The 20,722-nt window shown below is 34.4% G+C and overlaps 3 protein-coding genes across 3 annotated transcripts; 1 reads left to right on the top strand and 2 right to left on the bottom strand.

Moving 5' to 3' along the window:
• Positions 1–1,223: 1,223 nt before the first annotated feature.
• Positions 1,224–7,236, top strand: LOC107422585 (uncharacterized). Its single transcript, XM_016032051.4, has 2 exons — positions 1,224–3,955; positions 6,518–7,236. The coding sequence occupies exons 1-2, from the start codon at positions 2,342–2,344 to the stop codon at positions 6,854–6,856; spliced, it is 1,953 nt and encodes a 650-aa protein (XP_015887537.3). The 5' UTR covers positions 1,224–2,341; the 3' UTR covers positions 6,857–7,236.
• A 2,065-nt stretch (positions 7,237–9,301) lies between these two features.
• LOC112492388 (uncharacterized) lies at positions 9,302–11,179 on the bottom strand (the record flags this gene model as incomplete). The annotated part of the gene is made up of 2 exons (XM_048476851.2): positions 9,302–9,980; positions 10,437–11,179. Coding segments are annotated over 2 exons (804 nt in total), but the record flags the coding sequence as incomplete, so codon positions are not given.
• Positions 11,180–12,450: 1,271 nt separating this feature from the next.
• LOC107422590 (uncharacterized) lies at positions 12,451–20,125 on the bottom strand. The gene is made up of 13 exons (XM_016032057.4): positions 19,701–20,125; positions 19,164–19,313; positions 18,524–18,694; positions 17,914–18,057; positions 17,642–17,747; positions 17,378–17,526; positions 17,134–17,259; positions 16,143–16,286; positions 15,600–15,687; positions 14,333–14,706; positions 13,525–13,848; positions 12,875–13,105; positions 12,451–12,782 (listed from the first exon to the last, which is right to left on the bottom strand). The coding sequence occupies exons 1-13, from the start codon at positions 19,944–19,946 to the stop codon at positions 12,648–12,650; spliced, it is 2,388 nt and encodes a 795-aa protein (XP_015887543.3). The 5' UTR covers positions 19,947–20,125; the 3' UTR covers positions 12,451–12,647.
• Between the last annotated feature and the right edge of the window lie 597 nt (positions 20,126–20,722).

Raw genomic sequence — 20,722 nt, 5'->3', positions numbered from 1 at the left:
AGGACGAATAAACTTTAATTGCTACGCAACATTTTCTTTTCAGCCAATAAAACGAAAAACAGAAAAGAAAAATAAAATAAAATAATTTTAGTTTCTTCTACGTTTGTTTTCTTTAGTGCTTAATTGCCCTAGTGCAAAATGTACCATAAAAAAAGCATAGTGCTAAATGGCAAAATTTTGATGCCTTAAAAGTTACTTGTACTATGCAGAGGAGATTCTACATCCATCATTTATTTTGTTATAGTTTGATACAACAGTTTTAACATTATATTTTTTTTTTATTAACTGTTAGATTATTTATTTTGTTATGTATATACATAATTATATTCATATTAAGTTGTGATAATTTTAGCACTAAATTATTGTTTATGAGCTTTTAAATCGTTTTAATTTATGAACCAAATTTTGAATATCGAATAGTTAATAATTTAATATAATTAAAATAAATAAATAAGTGAATCCTACAAAATAATATCATATTAATTTGTATTCAAAAATTAATGGCTTTACTGTTATTGATAAATCAAAATTACTTTTTTTTAATGCTTTTTTAGGAATATTTGGGAAAAGCTAGTTTCAATTTGGAGATTGTGCATAAAAGTGTAAGTAGACTGAGAATTAGTTGCCAAATTCTGATTTCTGTCTAATTGAAGAAATAGACTTTACATCGAAAAGTGCATATGCTATCAAAGCATAGTTAGAAAACATCCTCCACAATTTCAGCCTAAAAATGAAAGAATCCAAAAATAAAATAAAACAAAATAAAGAAGAAGAAGAAGAATAAAATAATGGCATTGACTTGGGAAAAAAAAAAAAAAATCTAAATCCAAAAGCTAATGTGGGTTCTGGATTGGGCCTGAAGCGGGGCTCCAATATAGTTTAAAAGTAAAAGCTTTTTCTTTTTCTTTTTTTTGAAAAAATGTAAATGCTATTTAATTAGAGAATAAAAGGACGCTTCCAATTTATGATTTTTATTTTTTTTTTATCGTTTAAAAGTAAAAGCTTTAAAAAAAAAAAATGCTATTTAATTAACCAATAAAAGGACACTACCAATTTATGATTTTTATTTTATTTTTTCTTTTGGGGACAAAACTTCCAATTTATGACGTTTTTAAGATTGACATCATTTATTAATATTTATATTACTGTAAGTAATTAAATAATTAAAATAGGAAAAAAAAAATCAAAAAACAAATGAAAGAGGAAAGGGGAAAGCAAGTTCCCTCATTTCTGGCTCACATGCTGCCTTCCCATTTTGGACCCTCTGGCTTTCTCTGACTTCCATTTGCATCTTTGCGTTGTTTCTCTCTCTGGGTTCAACAAAGTTTTTATTTTTATTTATTTATTTATTTAAAAAAAGAAAGTAAAAGAAGAAGAAGAAGAAGAAGAAGAGAGATGATATCTATCCTATTTTTGCTTTATGACATCTACCCACATTCTTTTTTTTTTATCTTCCTTATGTAACTCTGAAGAGAGAGGTGGATACTTCTTTATTTCTCTTAAAAATTCCTTTTTTTATTTGTTGGGTATGAGCCTCTTCTCCTTTTGATATTCCTTTTGAATATAAACAGTCGGTTTTCCTTTTACTTGGATGGTGGGGTTTTGTTTGCTTTCTCGTATTCTTTTCTTGATTCTGTGTCTTTTCTAATCCCATTTCTTTTCTATCAGATTCCCTATTCTCTAATTTGTTGGTGTTAAATAGTTGGTTTTTTAATAATAGAATTTTGGTATCACTCTCCCACATGCATGTTCTTGGGTTTGTCTGATCTGGATTGGATCACAAGGGTGTTTTGTTCTTTTTCTAGTTGCAGAGGAAAGATAGAGAGAGAAGGAAAGAAAAGAGGTTTTGTGGTGGGGTTGAGTGCCTGAGCCTCTTTTGGTGCAATCTTGGTTTCTCTGGGGCGGGGGGTCACAGAAGAAGCAAAAAGAAGAAAGGAGAAGAAGGTGAGATTTCTTGACCTCCTGGATCCTTTGCCTAGGTCCCACCCAAGATACTTTCCTTGTGCTTCCAGATATTGGTGTCAACCGTCTCTTTTTGCTGTTGTCTTATGCCATCTGGTTGTAATTTGAATTGGGTTTTGTTTCACTACTGGGAAAGATATCAAGAAATTTCTCACAGTTTGTGACCGGCTGTGAACTTTGCCTGTTACATTTGTAGGATATACTGCTCATAAATAAAATATAGATTTATGGGTTTTGATTATACAACATGGTGTTTGTGAATTCTAATCTGGAATAGTCAGCATCCATCATATCCAAATCTTGTTTGGTGGTACTGGATGATTGAGCTGGGTCTTGGTTGTGTACGTTAGACTGGGTTGGTATTATATTCTCCTGAGACATGGCTGGCATTGATGCTTCGAGGTATGCTCATAGCCCTGTGCACAAGGCCATTATCATGAGGGATTATGCCAGTCTCAGGAGGATTCTTGCGGGTCTTCCGCGGCTTAGTAACCCCGCTGAGATTCGCACTGAAGCGGCATCACTAGCCGAGGAAGAGAAGGGTGATGCCATTTCTGCAGCGATTGATCGTCGTGATGTCCCAAATCGTGACACCCCTCTTCACTTGGCTGTAAAACTTGGTGACCAGACAGCCACTGAAATGCTTATGGTTGCTGGGGCAGATTGGAGCTTGCAGAACGAACAGGGGTGGAGTGCTCTTCAGGAAGCTATTTGCAATAGAGAAGAAGCGATTGCAATGATTATAGTTAGGCACTATCAGCCGCTGGCCTGGGCCAAATGGTGTAGAAGGTTGCCTCGCTTGGTCGGGACCATGCGGAGGATGAGGGATTTTTACATGGAAATTACATTCCATTTTGATAGTTCTGTAATTCCTTTCATTTCTAGGATTGCCCCTTCAGATACTTATAAGATTTGGAAGAGGGGTGCAAATTTGAGAGCAGATATGACTTTGGCAGGTTTTGATGGATTTAGGATCCAACGAGCTGATCAGAGTGTTATTTTTCTCGGTGATGGATCAGAGGATGGCAAGGTCCCTCCTGGGTCGCTCTGCATGGTCTCACACAAAGAAAAGGAGGTGATGAATGCTTTGGATGGTGCTGGTTCTCAGGCAACTGAAGAAGAGATTCGACAAGAAGTGGTTGCGATGTCTCAGACTAACATATTTAGGCCCGGGATTGATGTGACTCAGGCAGTTCTCTTGCCTCAGTTGACTTGGAGGCGGCAAGAGAAAACAGAAATGGTTGGCTCATGGAAGGCAAAGGTGTACGATATGCATAATGTAGTTGTGAGCATAAAGTCTAGGAGGGTCCCAGGGGCTATGACAGATGACGAATTCTTCTCGTCTTGCAATGAAAATGAAACAGAAAGTGAGACACTTGATGAGATTTTAACAGAGGAAGAAAGGAAGCAACTTGAAGTTGCACTTAAGCTGGATTCAACAGAAATGACTGGTGAGAATGGTGAAGGGGTTATTGGTCATCGTCATAGCTGCTATGAGCATAGGGAGATTCCTATTGAAGATTCCAATGGTTACAGAAATGGTGAGACTAAGCAAGAAAAGAAAGGATGGTTTGGTGGATGGAGGAAAAGGGATAATAAGATTGAAGTGCAGAAGAAGGTTGCACGACCCAGAAATTCTCTTTGCGTAGATGAGAAAGTGAGTGATTTGCTGGGGGATTCTCCATCTAGAAGTCAGACCAAACCTGGAAGACATTCTGTGGAGATTGTGAGGGGGGATGAACTTCGAAGAGGAAGGGATACGAGAGCATCTTCTTCTACAAATTTTGAAAGTAGAAATCGGCACAAGGATGCAAGTCGGGAAAATGAGTATAAGAAAGGATTGAGGCCTATTCTCTGGCTTTCCCCAAACTTTCCACTGCAAACTGAGGAACTCTTGCCGTTGCTTGATATTCTAGCAAACAAGGTCAAGGCAATCCGTCGTTTGAGGGAGCTGCTTACAACAAAACTTCCAATGGGAACCTTCCCTGTCAAGGTATGTTGCTTGTTTCCTTTCCTGCTTTCTCTAACTTTGTGATATTTAGTTGAAACTCTATATGGTTCTTTGACATTACTTTTCAGCGTTTTTCACTAACTTTCTAGTTTCTAGTTGTCTGTTATTGAAACAAATGAATTATTATGCATTTTTTTTCCTGCCTTGTCTGTCTTTATCACATTGTTCTTTGTGTTTAGACATTCCTTTTCCAGATGTCTTTTGTGCTTGGAGGGGTATGGGTTTTGAATGATGTCTTTATTTCTTCAATGTTGATTATGCATGAACTTTCTGCGTGAGTTCAAATGAATACCTTGTTTAGAGAGAGAGAGAGAGAGAGAGAGAGAGAGAGAGAGAGAGAGAGGATTTTTTTTCCAATTTAATTATTTTTCCTCTCCAATTTTACTGTGGGGTCTTGATTTAAGATTTTGAAATCTGATTGCATTGTTTTGGTCACTGGCTGGCTTCTATCAGTTGACTTTTACTGTTTTACATTTGTTTTGTTCACTTGATGTCTTAATTGTTCTTGTGAGTATGAGTTTCTCTGTTAACTTGTTTCTTAATTACTATTTGGGATCAAATGCTGTTTGCACTTGATTGATGCAATGAAAGATGACATGTAGAAGGCTGCATTTACACGAGACCCTTATAACTTTTTGAAAGAACGGTAATATGTTACAGCTCAGGATCTTAAATACCCAGGTGCTATCATTTTTTTTCACCATGTATGATTCTTAGGAATGTAATGTCTAGTCTTAAAAGATGACATATTATATTGTTTCAGTTCGGCATACCTTTGCATTTTGGAATGATTTTGGTCTTTGTTTTTTCTTTGGGTGGTACCTTTTGTTGTAAATATTTCCTTGGTTCTCTTTTTTTTAAGCGATAACAATGTAGGAAATAATATAAGATTAGAATTCTATGGGCAATATGTGTCAATTTACTGCTGTTCTGTTTTTTAGCATAGCTATTGAAGTCATTATAACTTCAGAATTTATCTGACCCCTATTGTTATGGTACGAGAAGTGGTTAAAATAAATTTGTTGCCGACAAATGTTATTTTTTATTTGTGTTTTTTTTTTCCCTCTGTGGCTTGGCATGAGAAAGAAATTGTTTCAATTCTAGTGAGTGGTATCATCTGTAGAACAACTATGCATGCTCTATTTTGCATTTTGTGATATTTCTGTCGTCAATACATGGTTCTATTCGATTGTAATGTTGCTTTATAGCGCCTCATTTCCAACTCCTTGTCAAATGAGCAAGGCAGGTTTCTCAATGCTTGCAAGCCGTTTCTCGGAGCTGAAGGCTTATGAAATTTATAAACTTGATCTGGATCATAGTTCAAATTTAGGTTGATCCAGGCTATTTTGTTTTGCTACTCTGGTTGTTGTGATGAAAGAAACTATGTGCTTGAAGTAGGGAAGTAACTAATAAAACAATGAAGGTTGCTAGAATATGGGATATTAATTTGATTATTTGGACATCAAGAATGCACATAGGCTTGGTTTAGGGATTACAGTTAGGTTTTTGTTTATTAGAATTTTTCCCTTTTACTAGGGGTCAGTATCCTATTTGTTTACATCTCCTCATTGTGTTTATTTTCTTCATTGGACTGACTTCCTATAGAAATGGGTTATGGATGGACGTTTTTGAGATTTATGGAACAATACTGTGACTTTCTTCCTTGAATTCTTCTTCTTTCATTTTTTCTTCTCCTTCTCTCTATTGTTCTTTTCTTTGTCAATTCAATCAGTAAACCTCGATCTAAGAGTGCTGAAACTCATAAAATCATTTTAAAATTATGTGGAAGTTTCGCAATTTAAACTTGTTAATATGGTCCCATTCCTAAGTTAACCTTTTTATTTACAATTTTAAAATTAATATACCTTTATTTCTACCTACCATTCCTCTTATGGAAGTAAGCTTTGGGGTATACCTCCCCCAGTAATTCACAGTATGCTATCATCATGAAGCATGGATACTTCTAGGGAGATACTTTAATTGTATTAGATATTTGGATGTTGATGCTTTTTGGATGTAAAATAGATGACTTTTAGATATTCGCCACAAACCTGATACTTTATTAGTTATGACTATAATTCTCCATGTTCTTGAGGTTCGAATGTAATGGAATCAATATGAAGCACATCTGATGACAGATTCTCCAGAATAGTTGAATTATAGGATGGACCATTTGTTTTTTCTTTGTCTTTTAGTTGCGTAAAATTTTTATTCGTTGTCCTAAGTTTCCTTTTTCTGGTGGTTAACAACTCAGAAAAATTCTTGCAACTTAATAATTGGTTGTTCATTTGGTCTGAATATCTTTTGTTGCTCGTCCAGAACCTTTTTTTTTTTTTTTTTCGGTTGAAAGTAAGTTTTAGTTAATTTTTTTCTTCTCTGTTTAGCATTTTATTAATTTGACTGTTCTTTAGAACTTTGTGTTGTTTTCCAACATTTTATGGTGGTTATGGTTGCTGCTGTTGCTGTTGACATTATTTGGTTCTAATTATTTAATATATTATTTTTTTTTAACTTTTAATCATTTTTATCTTTGTTTAAATCCAGGTTGCTATCCCAGTGGTTCCTACTATCAGAGTAATCGTTACTTTTACCAAGTTTGAAGAACTAGCACCATTGGATGAATTCACGACACCCCCGTCAAGCCCTTCTGCTGCGGGCAAAGAGAGCCCTGCTGTGACACAGTCCACTAGTTCATCATGGTTTCAGTGGATAAAAGCCCCGTATCGTTCGAGCTCATCGAATGCTGCCTCTAGCAGTAAGATAGAAAATAGTCAAGACCCATTTTTAATTCCCCCGGAATACAATTGGATTACAGCTGAAGCAAAGAAAAAGAAGATGCAGGAAAAGAGCAAATCAAAGAAGGGCAAAAGTCACAACCAATGAGGTAAAAAGTCCAGAGAAGATTTTTAGCTCAGTAAATGTACTCTGCTGATACCAATAGGGAAAATAGTGTTTTCATTGATCCGTGAATTTGTGATACTGTAAGGAGTTAAAAAAAAAAAAAAAAAATTAAAAAAAAAAAAGTGCCTTGGGATATAGAACTGAATGATCCTTCTGTCATGGGGAAAAGTTAGTAAAAATCATTGTGGGGGGTGGGGGTTAGAAAAGTAAAAAAAAGCAAAAGTATATGGTGATTCTTACAACAATGGCTTTGCATTCGGTGGATGTTTACACAACTTTTATTGCTTGATTCGTCACACTTTTTTTTTATCTTATATGACTGACTGCTTCTGCTGTACCGCTGGTCAGTTGTTTCAATTCTAGTATAAGTTTCCTTTTTTCTCTTTTTTTTTTTTGGTTAATCTGAATGGGAACTTTTAGTAGCTTAACCAATTATGACTGCTGTAGAAGCCTTTTGGCCGTCTGATATACAGAACTGAAGTTTGTTACTTAAAATAGTCCAATCCAACGGGGTAATCTTATTAGGACAAAATGAGTCCCAACGTCTATATTAACTTGGAAGATTATGAGCAATTAGGTTTCATCTTTTTGTGTTACAAAAGATGATTTTGTCAACTTGAGGGCAATAGATAATTTTTATAGCAAAATTATCATTTAAATCTCGATTTTCAACGTTAATTAGATGAAGTTATTACTGATATTTGAAATTTCATCAGTTTTTTAACTTTTATCATGAGCTAGTTATTTATAAGAGAGCAAAGTTCCGGGAAATTTAATGATTATTGTCGATACTCTTTGCTTAACAGTTTGGAAATTTTCCTCCTTGATATTTATTTCTACGCTTATTCAATGAAACCATTTGATTCACGTTACTCATTAATTTCAAGGAAATTGCCTTGAGAAAATGATGTTTCCTCAACATTTTGTGGTGGTACTTGTTAGGTACCACAAAATGGCTACCGACTATAACTGTCAACGGGGTGGCGGTTGACCAGTCGGTGGCCACCGACTATTGGATGGTGGCTGCTGCTGATAGTTGGATTTAGGAGACAAGTTGGAATCGGTTTTTTATTGGCTGAAATATGTTGTAAAGTGACAACAGATTTTATTTTAATAACTCTGTTTTTTGAAAATGACCATTCTAGATTTTTTGCTTATGAAACAAGATAATTCACTTTCTGGCTTCCAGATTTTAAAAAAAAGTTTATTTGTGTTGACAAGCCAAAAAAGATTTTTTTTTTTCATTTTCCACTTGTATGAAAAAGAAAAAAAATTGATTATTTGAAAAAGGGAACTAATTTTAATTTAATTAATGCATAAGAGAAAGATATAGCACCAGAAAATGCAAAGAATCAAATCAATCTAATTTTTTATGACAACCCAAAACTATACTGCTTGGGAGTCCGGAATGAAAGTAAAAATTATCAAAATTATGAAGCATTTTGAGGCATTTTTTATGTCTACTTTTGCAGCTATAGAAGTCATGTGGAGTATGTTTAAAGTTGGACGTGGATATTTTGGTGTACATCCAATTAGAATTTTCTATCATAAGATTTTCCAAATCATATTTTATTTTTATTTTTTTTCCAAAAATTTTTATGGTCACTTTCAACGTGATTAATAAACACCAAATCAATACTTATCAAAACGAGAGAGGATTTCACGTCACCTTGATTCAATTTAGCCTTTTTTTTTTTTTTTAAAATTGTTTAATATTTAATTGCAATAAAGAAGGTAGTTGATTGAATGAGAGTTATCAAAATAAACAGAAGACTTTAAAATTTTGAATCATATTAAGTGTTTTGAATTCAGAAGAAAAAAAAAAAAAAAGACATTGAAAGTAGATCCACCTGCAAGTAATTAAAGTAAAGAAAATGTGAGATTCATTGACAACAGAAAAAAATAAAAGATAAAAACTTAATTTGTAAGTTGAAATCAATTTGGGGAATAAAAGAAGCATGAAAAACTCTTTACAGTCAATTTTGTTTTGGATAAATTTCAAGCTAGGAAGTGTCTGCCTACTATTTTCCCATTAAAAATTCAACTTGGGTGGTATTATATGGCTCTAGCTTGAAACTAGCTAGAGATTTACAGACTTTACCATTAACTGCATATTTTTGTTAACTTGATATTGGCAAATCCACTGTCTTTTTAAGACAATGATTCATTGTCCGAATTTAAATTTATTCCTTTTCAATATAGAAAGAAAATATTATAAAAAAATATATATACATAGTCATACGACAATGATTTTTTAAATTTTTAAAATTTTATCAGAATCTTGACTATTTGTTTTCATTAAAAAAGAGGGGGAAAAAAAAAAAAAAACTCTAACTGTTTGTTAAGTCATAGATGCTAATTAACTTTTTTTTTTTTTTTTTTAATGATAAATTGGGGATGAGAGATTTTAACATCAGTTGTTTGGTTCAAGAATTAGAGATTATCACCAGTGACTATTGCTAACTCGGCTCCTCCAAAGGTACAAAAGTAGTCACTTTAAGTTGCATCTATAACTATGCTGTTTCACTACAGATTGCATCTTTATTATTTCATGAGTTATTGATCTTCTTGATTACTAAATATGGTCAGTGTAACTTCAATAGTTTGGAGCATTTCCCAGGCCAAAACACTGACACATATTAGCAAATGTTCCTCTGCATGTACCATATGAAGCATTATGCAAACATACAAGCATATATATATATATATATATGTATAAATGCATATTTTATGTATGTGTATAACATTAAATGGTTATTCAAGAATAATAAATGCCCTGAATACAATGAAGTGTCTGGATTGACTGTCAAGGACATAATATCATTAGATAACTTTTTATATTGATATTCTGATGATCCATTCAATTCATTTACTTGATCTTCCATTGCTTTTACATATTTTGAAATAATCTACATTTAGAGTAATGAAATACTACTCATTAAAATGAACATGTTTTACTTAAAGTTCTAAGAAAGTACAAAATCTTAAAAGAACTTGAAATTCTCTGAGAAGAATTTAAGTGGGTATCATACCTTTTAACCATCCTCATTGAATTACACAAACACAAGAATTCCTTACTCCTTCAAGTTCTCCATCTTCAGACACACTATTAACACCCACGAGAAAGTGCAAGAAATTTTAGTGAGAAAAATTTAATAAATATAAGCAAAAATTCTAAAAGCAAATTAGAAAAAAAAAAAAAGAAAAAAAAGAAAAAAAAAGAAAAAGAAAAAGAAAGGAATTAAAACTTAAAATATAGCCATGAAACAGATAGTGTTGTCCTATCTTTCATCACTTAAACTAGTAATTATCTCTGCATTTATGAAAGACAAGCTATCATTTTTCCTAATGTCCCACACTCCATTCAAAAGGTTTTCACATTTTTTTAACTGTTCATACTTATATCCGTACATGGTCAAGCCCTGTTAAAATTGGTCAGAAATCTACTTTTGAGCCTACAAAATATAAAAACATTCATGGAAACTGTTAAATCTTAATTTTCTTGAGAAAGTTACATTCATGAAAGAAAAAGTATGTTTTTTGAGGATGGAATTCTTTTTACCTTGGTTCAAATTCTTGAACATGAGCAATATCTTTACCATGAGCATCAGGCCAACTAACTTTCCTCCTTTCTGTCCTTAATTGATTATTTTCCTCCACTACTGCTTTCTTGAGATTACTCTTGAGATTAGAGTGCTCAATGTGAGGCCCATTAGACCCACTACTTCTACTGTTTCTTCCACCATTGTTACTACTACTACTATCACAACCTCTTGCTTCATTATTATCAACTTCTTCCTTGACCCCATCTTTCTTTTCTGCCACGGATTGCTTCTTGTCACTAATAATACTGTTGCTGTTGTCGTTGTTGTCGTCGTTTTTGCTGTTTTCTTCACCTTTGTTGTGATACCCTTTTGATGGTACATAGCAAGACCACACTAAAGTAGTGCACTTGTTCTGCGCCGACGCCGCCAGGAGTACAAACGACAAGGTTATACGTCTCTCTTTGCGGTTTCTATGTATCGAAAAACACCATGACCAGAGTTGGAGCTGTGTGGGAAAAATTTGGATTGATATCAGATCAAAACAAATGGAAAATGTTGAAGAGAGAGGAGAGAGAAGAAAAAGAAGAGAGAAAAAGAATGAGTATGTTATTGATATAAGGGTTATCTTCAAATGATTATAGTTTTGCTTTGCATATATTAAAAAAACAAAAGTTGCGAAAGCTGTTTTGAGATTATGGGGTTTTTGGCAAAGCTTTTTGGTTGAAAAAAAGAGATGGTTTGGATGAAAGAGGAGGTACAATTATTTTCATGCCTCCTCCACTAAATGTAGCTTCCTTTTGCTTTTTTGCCTTAGCACTCATTATTATTGTGGTGAAATTGGGACAAAAAAATGAAATGCTCTTTATCTTTTGACTGTTAATGGGTTTGCATTCATTGTTTTGTCACAGTGGGAGTCTCTGAGATACCCATTTAATTTAGGCTTTTTCTCTCATTATATTTTTCTTTTCTAGGATGGATGTTTCAGAAGATTAGTTCAGAAATTAACTTGAATTTATATATATATGCAAAGGAAAATGGATGCTAATCTTATCTGTGGAATTCAACTAAGCCTGGACTTGTTTCCGACAGAGGAAGAAAATTACAAACTTTAGAGCTTTTATAGTTCCACTTTTGTTTTTGGTGGAGACAAAGTAATTAGTTGATTTTCATACTAGAATCCAAATGGTAATTTGTCAGGATGGAAATGGCTTCCTAATTTGGTCAAACATGCGTCTGAATAATGCATATAACAGAATTAAGCATCGAAAACCACAGGATTGTCCCAAAACTCTTTCCAACAAAATTGTCCCAAAACTTCTTTTCCCTATACTGCTTTTGTTTTCTTTATGTGCTCCTATTCCCTCTGTGTTTTTTTTTTAATTTTTATTTTTATATATTTTTTTATTCTCTTTGTTGCATGCGCTCTCGCGTTCTCTCCAGATTGTTTCCAACTGGGTCCCCTTTTGTCTTTTGGCTCTGTTTCCCATTATTCTGTTCTGCTTTAAGGTGTGCTACTCAAAACCCTAATTCTGGTAAGTAGTCATCGCCAAGAAGGTACAAGGAGAGATTCAGGCAAGACCCACATGTGTCCAAGCAAAATCACCTTCGTGGTATCAAATTCGAGGTTGTCACCGCAAACGTTGCGGTTTAGTGGTAAAGGTGTTCATTCTCCTCACTCAACATAGTTACCACTTGACTAAGAATTGGTAGGGATGGAAGGCAAATAAATGAATTTTATTGGGATTTTTTTTTTCCCTCTTTTTCTTATTGTAGCTCTTTGTTTCAATGTTTACCACTAGCATCTAGTTTCAAGCTCCATTTGGCTCCTGAGAAGTTTTAGGAATAGTTTGCCAGAAGAACAAAGAAGAAAAAGGGATTGATTTTGGTTTTTTGAAGTATTTCTAGAGCATTTCATATAGCTTGCAATTCAAACACTACTAACTTGGATGCAAAATTAAAGTTCAGAAAGCACGCTCCTAGTAATAAAAAGAGGATGAACTATATTTAAACCTTTTTGTGTAAATATTTAGCTTCTGAAAGAAAACCCAATTTACATTTTTTCATTGAAAACATTGTATACAAAAAAATCGTATAAAATCTAACATTTATGAAGGATATAGAAAAATAAATGGACGTAAGGTGTGGGTAAGACATATTTTACCTATATATATGATACAGTTCAAGATATGCACAATTGAGGTTTACTGTAGCCAAGTTATAGAAGGTTGTTACAAAACTGTGTCTCGAATAATGCGAGCCAAAATCCGAGAAGTTAGTCGACTGAGCACTTCTGGCAGTATTGTGGCTGGGATGCCTGGTAAAACTGGAAGAAGCTCTTGGACAACCTGAACAACGTCTACTCCCTGCTTGGGTCCCCAAGAAACAAAACAGTAAAAGTTAGCATCTAAATAAAGTTAGAAGCAACTGGTTGCTTAAAACCATCTAATCTAAGTACCTGGTCGGGTCTTCTTGAGATTGAACTTCCAGCAGTCAAGAACTCGATGATTTTTTGGACATTGTTCAGTATAACTCTATCCTCCTCCGTTATTGTGGGAAGAAGTCCTGCAGGCCTGAATGGACCAAAAGTGGGAACCATACTGAAGATAGGAGTAGCATTTCCAATTCCGATGAGTGCTGCAATGCGCACCAGCTGTTCCCTTGTAACTGCATCAATTCCCTTTACAACCTGCTTTGCATATCAAAGTTAATGATAAAACTAGCTCAACCAAACCTAAAACAGAACTACTTGCCAAAAAAGACTCAAGAAAGTTTGATATAATTGATTATAAATTAACCTAAGACTTAAATTTATCACTTCATCTCCAAAAAATAGTGATAATAACAAAATGGTCTTAATGAGTATCCATATTTGTGCCACTATTTGGGTCTCTACATGACATGATTCAGTTTTGTTAAGGTTTGACCGATGCTATTTGCTACCTCATTTTCTTAACTAAAATCAGGTTGTTACATATAAAGCTCTTATTGATTATTAATCTTTCCATCAATGTATCAAGACAGGCGATCTTGTATAGCCATTGCACTTCAATAGGATATAAAGTATTAGATAAATTCTCTTGTCCTTTAAGTTCCTATGCAAAGTACCTCATCCAGAAGAAATTCTCGGAAGAAGTTTCCTCTAGCAGACAATAGAAATCCTAAAGCAGCCCTCGTTTTGATGGGCTGATTCTGTTGTGATGGAACCAGCAGAAATCCTGGAACAATAGTTTCTGTTCGACTTTGCAGAATACCGAGTTCCGCCATATCACCATTCATACTCTCTCCACCTCCACTTTTAGCAGCTGTTATGAAGTTTTCAAAAGCTTGCATGACATCTATGAATCTTTCTGCATCAAAAATTCCTGACTTTCCATATATTGTGTAACGCAAAGCTTCCCTTAGACGTGGGGATTCATCAGTCAGGAGCCTCTACAGTGAAAGAAAGAATGAAATAGTGAATATCAATGAGACCACTAAAGGAATAAGGAATATATTCGCATCAAATATACCATACAAACCAGTAATGGATAACCAACTATAAAACTATTTACAAGAGATTTTAACTTGCTACCAACTTCAATACCTTGCATATTGACAAAGGCTAGTCCCAAGTTATCAACTCAGATAACAAGGATCACATCAGTAACAGGTTAGTTATCATATTTCTATTAAATATATCTCCAATGTTCCTTTTAGCTTTAGTTAGAACCTCTTGACCATTTACGATCATAGTCGTCCAACAAGCACCATCTACCCTGAAGTTTGTGATTAAAATGTTCAAGGAAAATTTCATGAATTATCCACCTAGATATTCATTTTATTGGAATTCACTGATGCATATATACATATATCCCAGTGATACAGTAAACGAAATATGTATAGTTATAATATTTCATACAGAGAAATTCAATACCTGCGCAATATATGGATAGGCTTCATCCACAATGGCAAACTCAGGATTTCCAACTAAAGCTATACCTTCCAGCACACCAATTGCTCGGATTATGAGAGCAAAATAAGGGGGTATCCTAAATGGATAATCAAATGTTATTTGTGCCAAATCTGCTGCCAGCTCCTGGAAATTGATATTTTTTGCTCCTCCACCTTCAAGTGCCTGATCAAAAACCTTTGCCAGAACAGGCAAAATAGGTTCCAGATTAACACCTTCAGGAATGAAACCGAGTTTGACAAAGTCTTTGACTATGGCTCCATAATCACGATGTATAAGGTGAGCAATTGCTTCAATCATTCCATACTTCTGATCATCAGTTAATTTTGTCACCAAACCTGTTATTGTAAAACCACAATTTAGCTTCTTCATAATTTAAAATACAATTCAGTACGACATTCTTCAAGTATCCAAGAGAAGACAAGACAAGCACTAAATAAGTGATCTCTAATAATGGCAAAGAAACATTCTATCTGCTGATACATTTGTATATGCCATTTGAGCAATTGAGACTAAACATAGTTAATGGGCAGAAGAAAAGGATAACTAATCTCAGTGGCAGATTGAAAATCAACACCTTAAAATTATAGACAGCATCCATACTATTCTGATGCACAAAGTTTATCACCTACTGGAAGTTGTTTTTTCCAGTAGAGGCATGCTAAATATGATGCATAGTTTCCTAAACAAAACTCAAGATTTTAGGCTTGTTTTTCAATTAAGCACTTTGGACTAATGACTTTTTGTTTGAACAAGGGAATATCCAATCTCTTAGCTTATATTCAAAGTTTTCTTATGTCCTTAGATAAAGCATTAGCATTAGAACATTTAGTTTAAGGACAACAGTGAAATGTTTCTCAAGTAATAGACCCTAGTCTAGTTTTATGAAAGTAATCTATGTAAAATAATAATTGAGAATAGAAAGGAAAGAAACATAATTCACTGGAACTGGAACCGGTGTTTCATCCTCTCTCTCTCTCTCTCTCTTTTATTATTTTTTTTCTTTTTATCTTCTTCTTCTTCTTCTTTTGTTTATTTATTATAATTTTTCCACCCGCACTCAACTAAAGAGGAGTAGCCTTATCCAAGTAATATTTTAAAAATTAATACAATTAACTCAGGAATGCTTAACTGGATTTGTGATACTTAAATGAGAGTATGCGTTTAATGTTTGCTAACTATGTGGAAAGGTTATCTTTCGCAATATACTCTAACAAAGTAGATTCATTACCAAAATCAAGTATAGCTAGCTTCCCATCTGGAGTGCGGATCAAATTCCCTGGATGAGGATCAGCATGAAAAAATCCAGTATCAAGCAGCTGCAAACAAGAAAAAGACAATAAGTGACTAATGCATTAGTAAACGGAAATTGAACCAACCTCTTAAGAGAGGTGCAGATTATCCTAGCTATTGGAAACTTGCACCAGCTACAATTTAAAGTTATATATACAAAAACAATCATTGCCCAATAGAAGATCATGCATGATTCTACAGTCACAGCATCTATAAGGCTCTATAGACATTACATGCATTGTTAAGACCATACAAATTAAAGTAAGGCAGACTTAAGAGCATTTTCAAGAATAATTTCTGTAGCCCATAGGCAAAACATCTTTTCACAATTATAAAAGTGTGCTCTAAATAGCCGAACTTTTCTGACTCAGGATGGATAATTGAAACAGATGTTACCTAAAACAAAAAGAAGAGGAAAAAGAATTTCTTCACTATCTCAAGAAGGTACAAGGATCTCGAGCCTACTAATATAAGTAATTACCTGCTTCAGATAGCAGATGACTCCAACATTAACCAGTTCTCCAACATCACTCTCTGTACTTTGTGACAGCTTCTCTCCTTCTATCCATCCTGTAGTAAGAACCTTCCTTGAAGTATATTTTTCATAGGTTTTTGGGACAACGACCTGGAAAAGATAAATGTTTAATGAGCGTTTCACAGATTCCTTGCAGATATTATTGAATGGAATTTCCATTTCTTCCTGTGCATCAGAAAAGTCCTTTTTTTTTATTATTATTATTTTGTTTCATTCCTAGCAAGCAACATTCCCAGTTTTTTCATTTTGCTACCAGTTCAGTAGGGGTGAAATTGAGATGCCAAACTTCCAACTAGTATGGATTTGTTTGGACATTACAAAATCAAATGATGGCACCAGACTGAAAATTCCTCGACGTTGTGTCAAATGTCAATAACTTTCCACTTGGACTTCTAAAATCAGTGGACTTAGGAGGTATACCAGGGGCACAAAATAAGGCTCAGATGCAGTTAGTTTAGTAACTACATCAACAGAATCAAGATTATACATTCAAAAAATATCATAAATAGATATGCTGCATTTCGAAGGTCTATATGGTTAACCATTACGAAAGAGAAACCTGAACACACACACACACACACACACGTGCGCACAGATATACATATGTCTTCAAAATATAACATAAACCTGCTTCAATACTTCATTGCACCTGCCATAAACTCAAGGCAGTTTCTAAAATAAGTTTCCTTCGTTTCAGAAAAGATCCAAAAATTAAGTTCCTTTTGGATCTACCTAAGGGGAAACAAGTTTGAAATCAAAATATCAGTTAATATGTAAAAGATTTTTATTTCAGAAATGTGCACTTTTGCAGATGAAACTTTTAACAGTTATGATGATAATTTTAAACAATCAAGCTATCAATTTTCCTAATGTAGTTTGACCATCCACAAATCAACATGAACTTGATCCAAATATGATTGAGTATGATCATATTCACCTGTGGAAGATCCTTCCTCATCATTTCAGCAAAGAGCGTTCCATTTTCACCCTCATTAATATAGTCTAGCTCTTCAAAGAAACGAGCTGCCCATTCATCAACCAGTCCAACCACATCTACAGAGATCTGAAATATTAAGGAAAGAACAATGGAGACGTCAGAAAAGAACACTCTTAATACTATATACAGGAATTATCTAAGCCAGAAGCAAGAAAATTCCAACTCTGGTATAGGAAAATACTACCTGAGGAAACTTGCGGAGAACCAAACCCAAGTTCCGTATGATGTACAGATCAACTGTTACAGTCTCAAGAACAAAAGGTCTTTGCACCTTGACAGCCACCAGATCCCCATTTTCTTTCAACCGGCCCTTATACACTTGTCCCAGAGAAGCTGCCATGTTTTTCCACAAGACAATAAATACTATGTTAATAATGAACTTAAAAGACTAGATTCTTCTTATAACAAATTTGGTTCCTAGCATCCCGATGAATTTTAGGTACTTTACCAGCAGCAATTGGGGAAGAAGATAGTTCGGAATAGATGTTATTCCACGGTTGACCAAGCTCCTCCTCAATAAGAGCCATAGCTACATCATCTGGGAACGAAGGTACCTTCACAAATCATCAAACAGAAATCAGATATGAAAAGAATGACATGAATTTTATGGAAGTTCTCTCTTATAGGGCTTCTGCCATGAAGATAACAACTAGCAGTTTCAGTAAACATAATAATATCAACTCAAAATAGAAGAGGCAATAAAGGTATCATAAGGTGTACCTTATCACAAAGTTTTTGCAGTTCGGTCATTGCAGTGGGTGACAGGATATCTGGTCGAATGCTCAATGCTTGCCCCAGTTTGATATATGCTGGACCCAAAGAGGTCACAATTTCTCTTAATTCAATGGCTCTAGCGACTTCATTCTGATTATAGTAAAAAGCAACCAAAAAAAATAAATAAATAAATAATAATAATAAAAAATAAATAAATAAATAAAGAACATGGAAATGAGAAGTGCATTTGAAGGAGACAAATTAGAGGCCAGAAGAATTCTACAAAAATCAGTTATACTGGTACTATCTCTAACCTAAGTCCACTGTTTATTCCCCTCTCTACATTCAAATATCTATCAGTTCTCTCACTTCCTTTCACCATTTTCTCGCTAGGTTGAACCAAATGAAGGGAACCATAATTTATTTTCAACTAGATTAGATAAAAAATGCAATCAATTGATTACTAAAACAAAGGGGCACAGGAGAATAATTTGAAAAGCCTTAAATTATCCCAGCCATTGCAAATGTTGATGTCCTATAAGTTGTTTGATTCTCTCAGATAATTATGAGTGAAAGCAACAACTCAAAAACAATAAGCAGGGAAACAAAGATTTACCTCTTTGACCTTCTTGTTTATCACATCCCATGCTAGACGAGAGAGAAAACCCCCGGCAACAGAGAGCAATTGGACAACACGTGTTGCAACTGCACGTGGACGTTTTCCCCAGTAAGCAGCGATAGTAGCGGGGTCATATACTAAAGGCAGAAACTCACTGGTTTCATCTACCTATGGAAATACAAGCAGCAAATATATCAACGGAATAACAAGGAAAACAGCTTTATCGATAAAAAAGTATTTCTTGTCAAGGCTGGACACAGAGAAAGCTTAAAATATTTACACCTTCTCACAGTATTCCATTGCACCAGTGATTCCAATTCAATCCACACAGCAATGTGTGCCCACACACATAAAAGTACAAGATAGACGATATTCATGTGCTCAATTTCCTAGAAATTAACAAGCATAATGGTTTACAACCCATTTCCCTGCATTTCATAAAATGCTGTGCCATTATTATCCAGTTCTTGCACTCTTAGTAAAACTCTTTCAATTTTTCACGTGCAATAGTAGTTTAAGCACAAAAAGAGCCCCACTGATTTGCTGTAACAATTAAATTATACAAAATTCTACAGAAAAAGTAACTCAAATACCATTTAATTGAATAATGCATACAATACAGCAATCACATATACACCTCAACAAGGCGAAGCTCAACATCATCCTCTGCAAACTGTGAATCCTTTAAATTCTGTCCACGAAGACCCCTCATGAGTATCGCCAACTGTTCGTCTTCTTCCATCTGTGCCCTTACTCTTTTAATTTCCTGTGAAACCTCTCCCATTCTCTGCCATTTTTCAAAACCAATCAAGCTGTGAGTGAGAATTACCTTTATAAAAGAAAATTGTTGAAATTTGGAATTTTCTTTATGCGGGAAAGATGAAAACAATGAAATTCCACTCACCAAGTCAAGTTCAAAATTCAAGGCCTATTATAACTTGATTATTTCATATAAAAAACCATAATAATAATAGAGCAACCCAACTCCAGTGAACCTCTTAGTCCTGGATCATCCTGCTAACTTAAAATATGAAAACAATTCTATATTTTTCTTTCAAATTCTCTATTATCCTTCCATTCTTCTAGAAATCCAACACCAAACTGAGACAAAATCAAGCTACAAAGAAACCAGAAAAAGACCCAAATTTTCATTTTCTCGCCAAACAAACAATACCTTGGAAACTCCATTAACTGGTTTTGACGATGGAGGAGGCCTTAAGGAACCATTAACTGTTTTCACCGACGAAGATTTGTCCGAACCCGTCTGAGTCGGTTTAGGTCCAGTGGCTACAGCAAAAACCCTCCGAGCCCGTTTAGGTACCCGAATTCTACTGTACGGGAAGGATCGGTGGTGAGTTGGGCAGCTGCTGCTACAAAGAGGCTCAATTCCACACCAGCTGAGCTGAGGCGCTGCGGCCATGGCGGTTCCGCTGATCGGAAAACCCGCCGGGAAGAGAGTCTTAAGCGTTGGTATTTCGTCGGAATGTCCGTCGGAGAGAAAGTGTGATTTTTGGAGAAGGTGTTTTGTGTGGAGTGCAAGTGAAGCAGGACTAAGAAAAACGACATTAAAAACGTTAACGGAAATCTAGTGGTTGAGGGACTGGCCGTTGAAGGACCACGTGGCACGATTTGGAGCAAAAGGAAAGTATGGACCTTCTTGTGTCCTTTTTCTCTTTTTATATTTTCTCGACGATTTTCTTTTATTACTTGGATTTATTTGGACCGTTTATATAATTTTTAATTTCGCTTTCCATAGTTTTTTTCCCCTTTTTGTTTTGTGGGAAATATTGGAAGAAAATTGGCATTTCTGATGGTTGATATTGCGATTTTTAATTTCTTTTACTGGTCTTTTCAGCAAACATTAATAAATATGTACTTTTTTTGGCTGATAAAATGTTTTGCTTTTTTTTTTTTTTTTTTTTCTCTATATGGACATGTAATATTCTAATTTGTTTGGTGAAATAATTTTCACAACTTGTTAGAAGATTGATGAGAATTAGACAATTTTTGTCACTCAAAAAATTTTATAGGACTTCAGTCCAAAATAAATAAATAAATAAAGACCAAGAGAGGTCTTGTAATATTGTTTTTCTTCCCAAGCGAACTTTAAGATGTGGATAATGCAGCATTAAGTCACAATTTCTTGATGCATAGATTCCAAATTCAAATTTTCCTACCAATTTAATTATTATTATT

This window comes from Ziziphus jujuba, chromosome 3, assembly GCF_031755915.1.
Source record: "Ziziphus jujuba cultivar Dongzao chromosome 3, ASM3175591v1".
NCBI classification, from domain to species: Eukaryota; Viridiplantae; Streptophyta; class Magnoliopsida; order Rosales; family Rhamnaceae; genus Ziziphus; species Ziziphus jujuba.
This window is presented reverse-complemented; position numbering and strand designations above follow the sequence as displayed.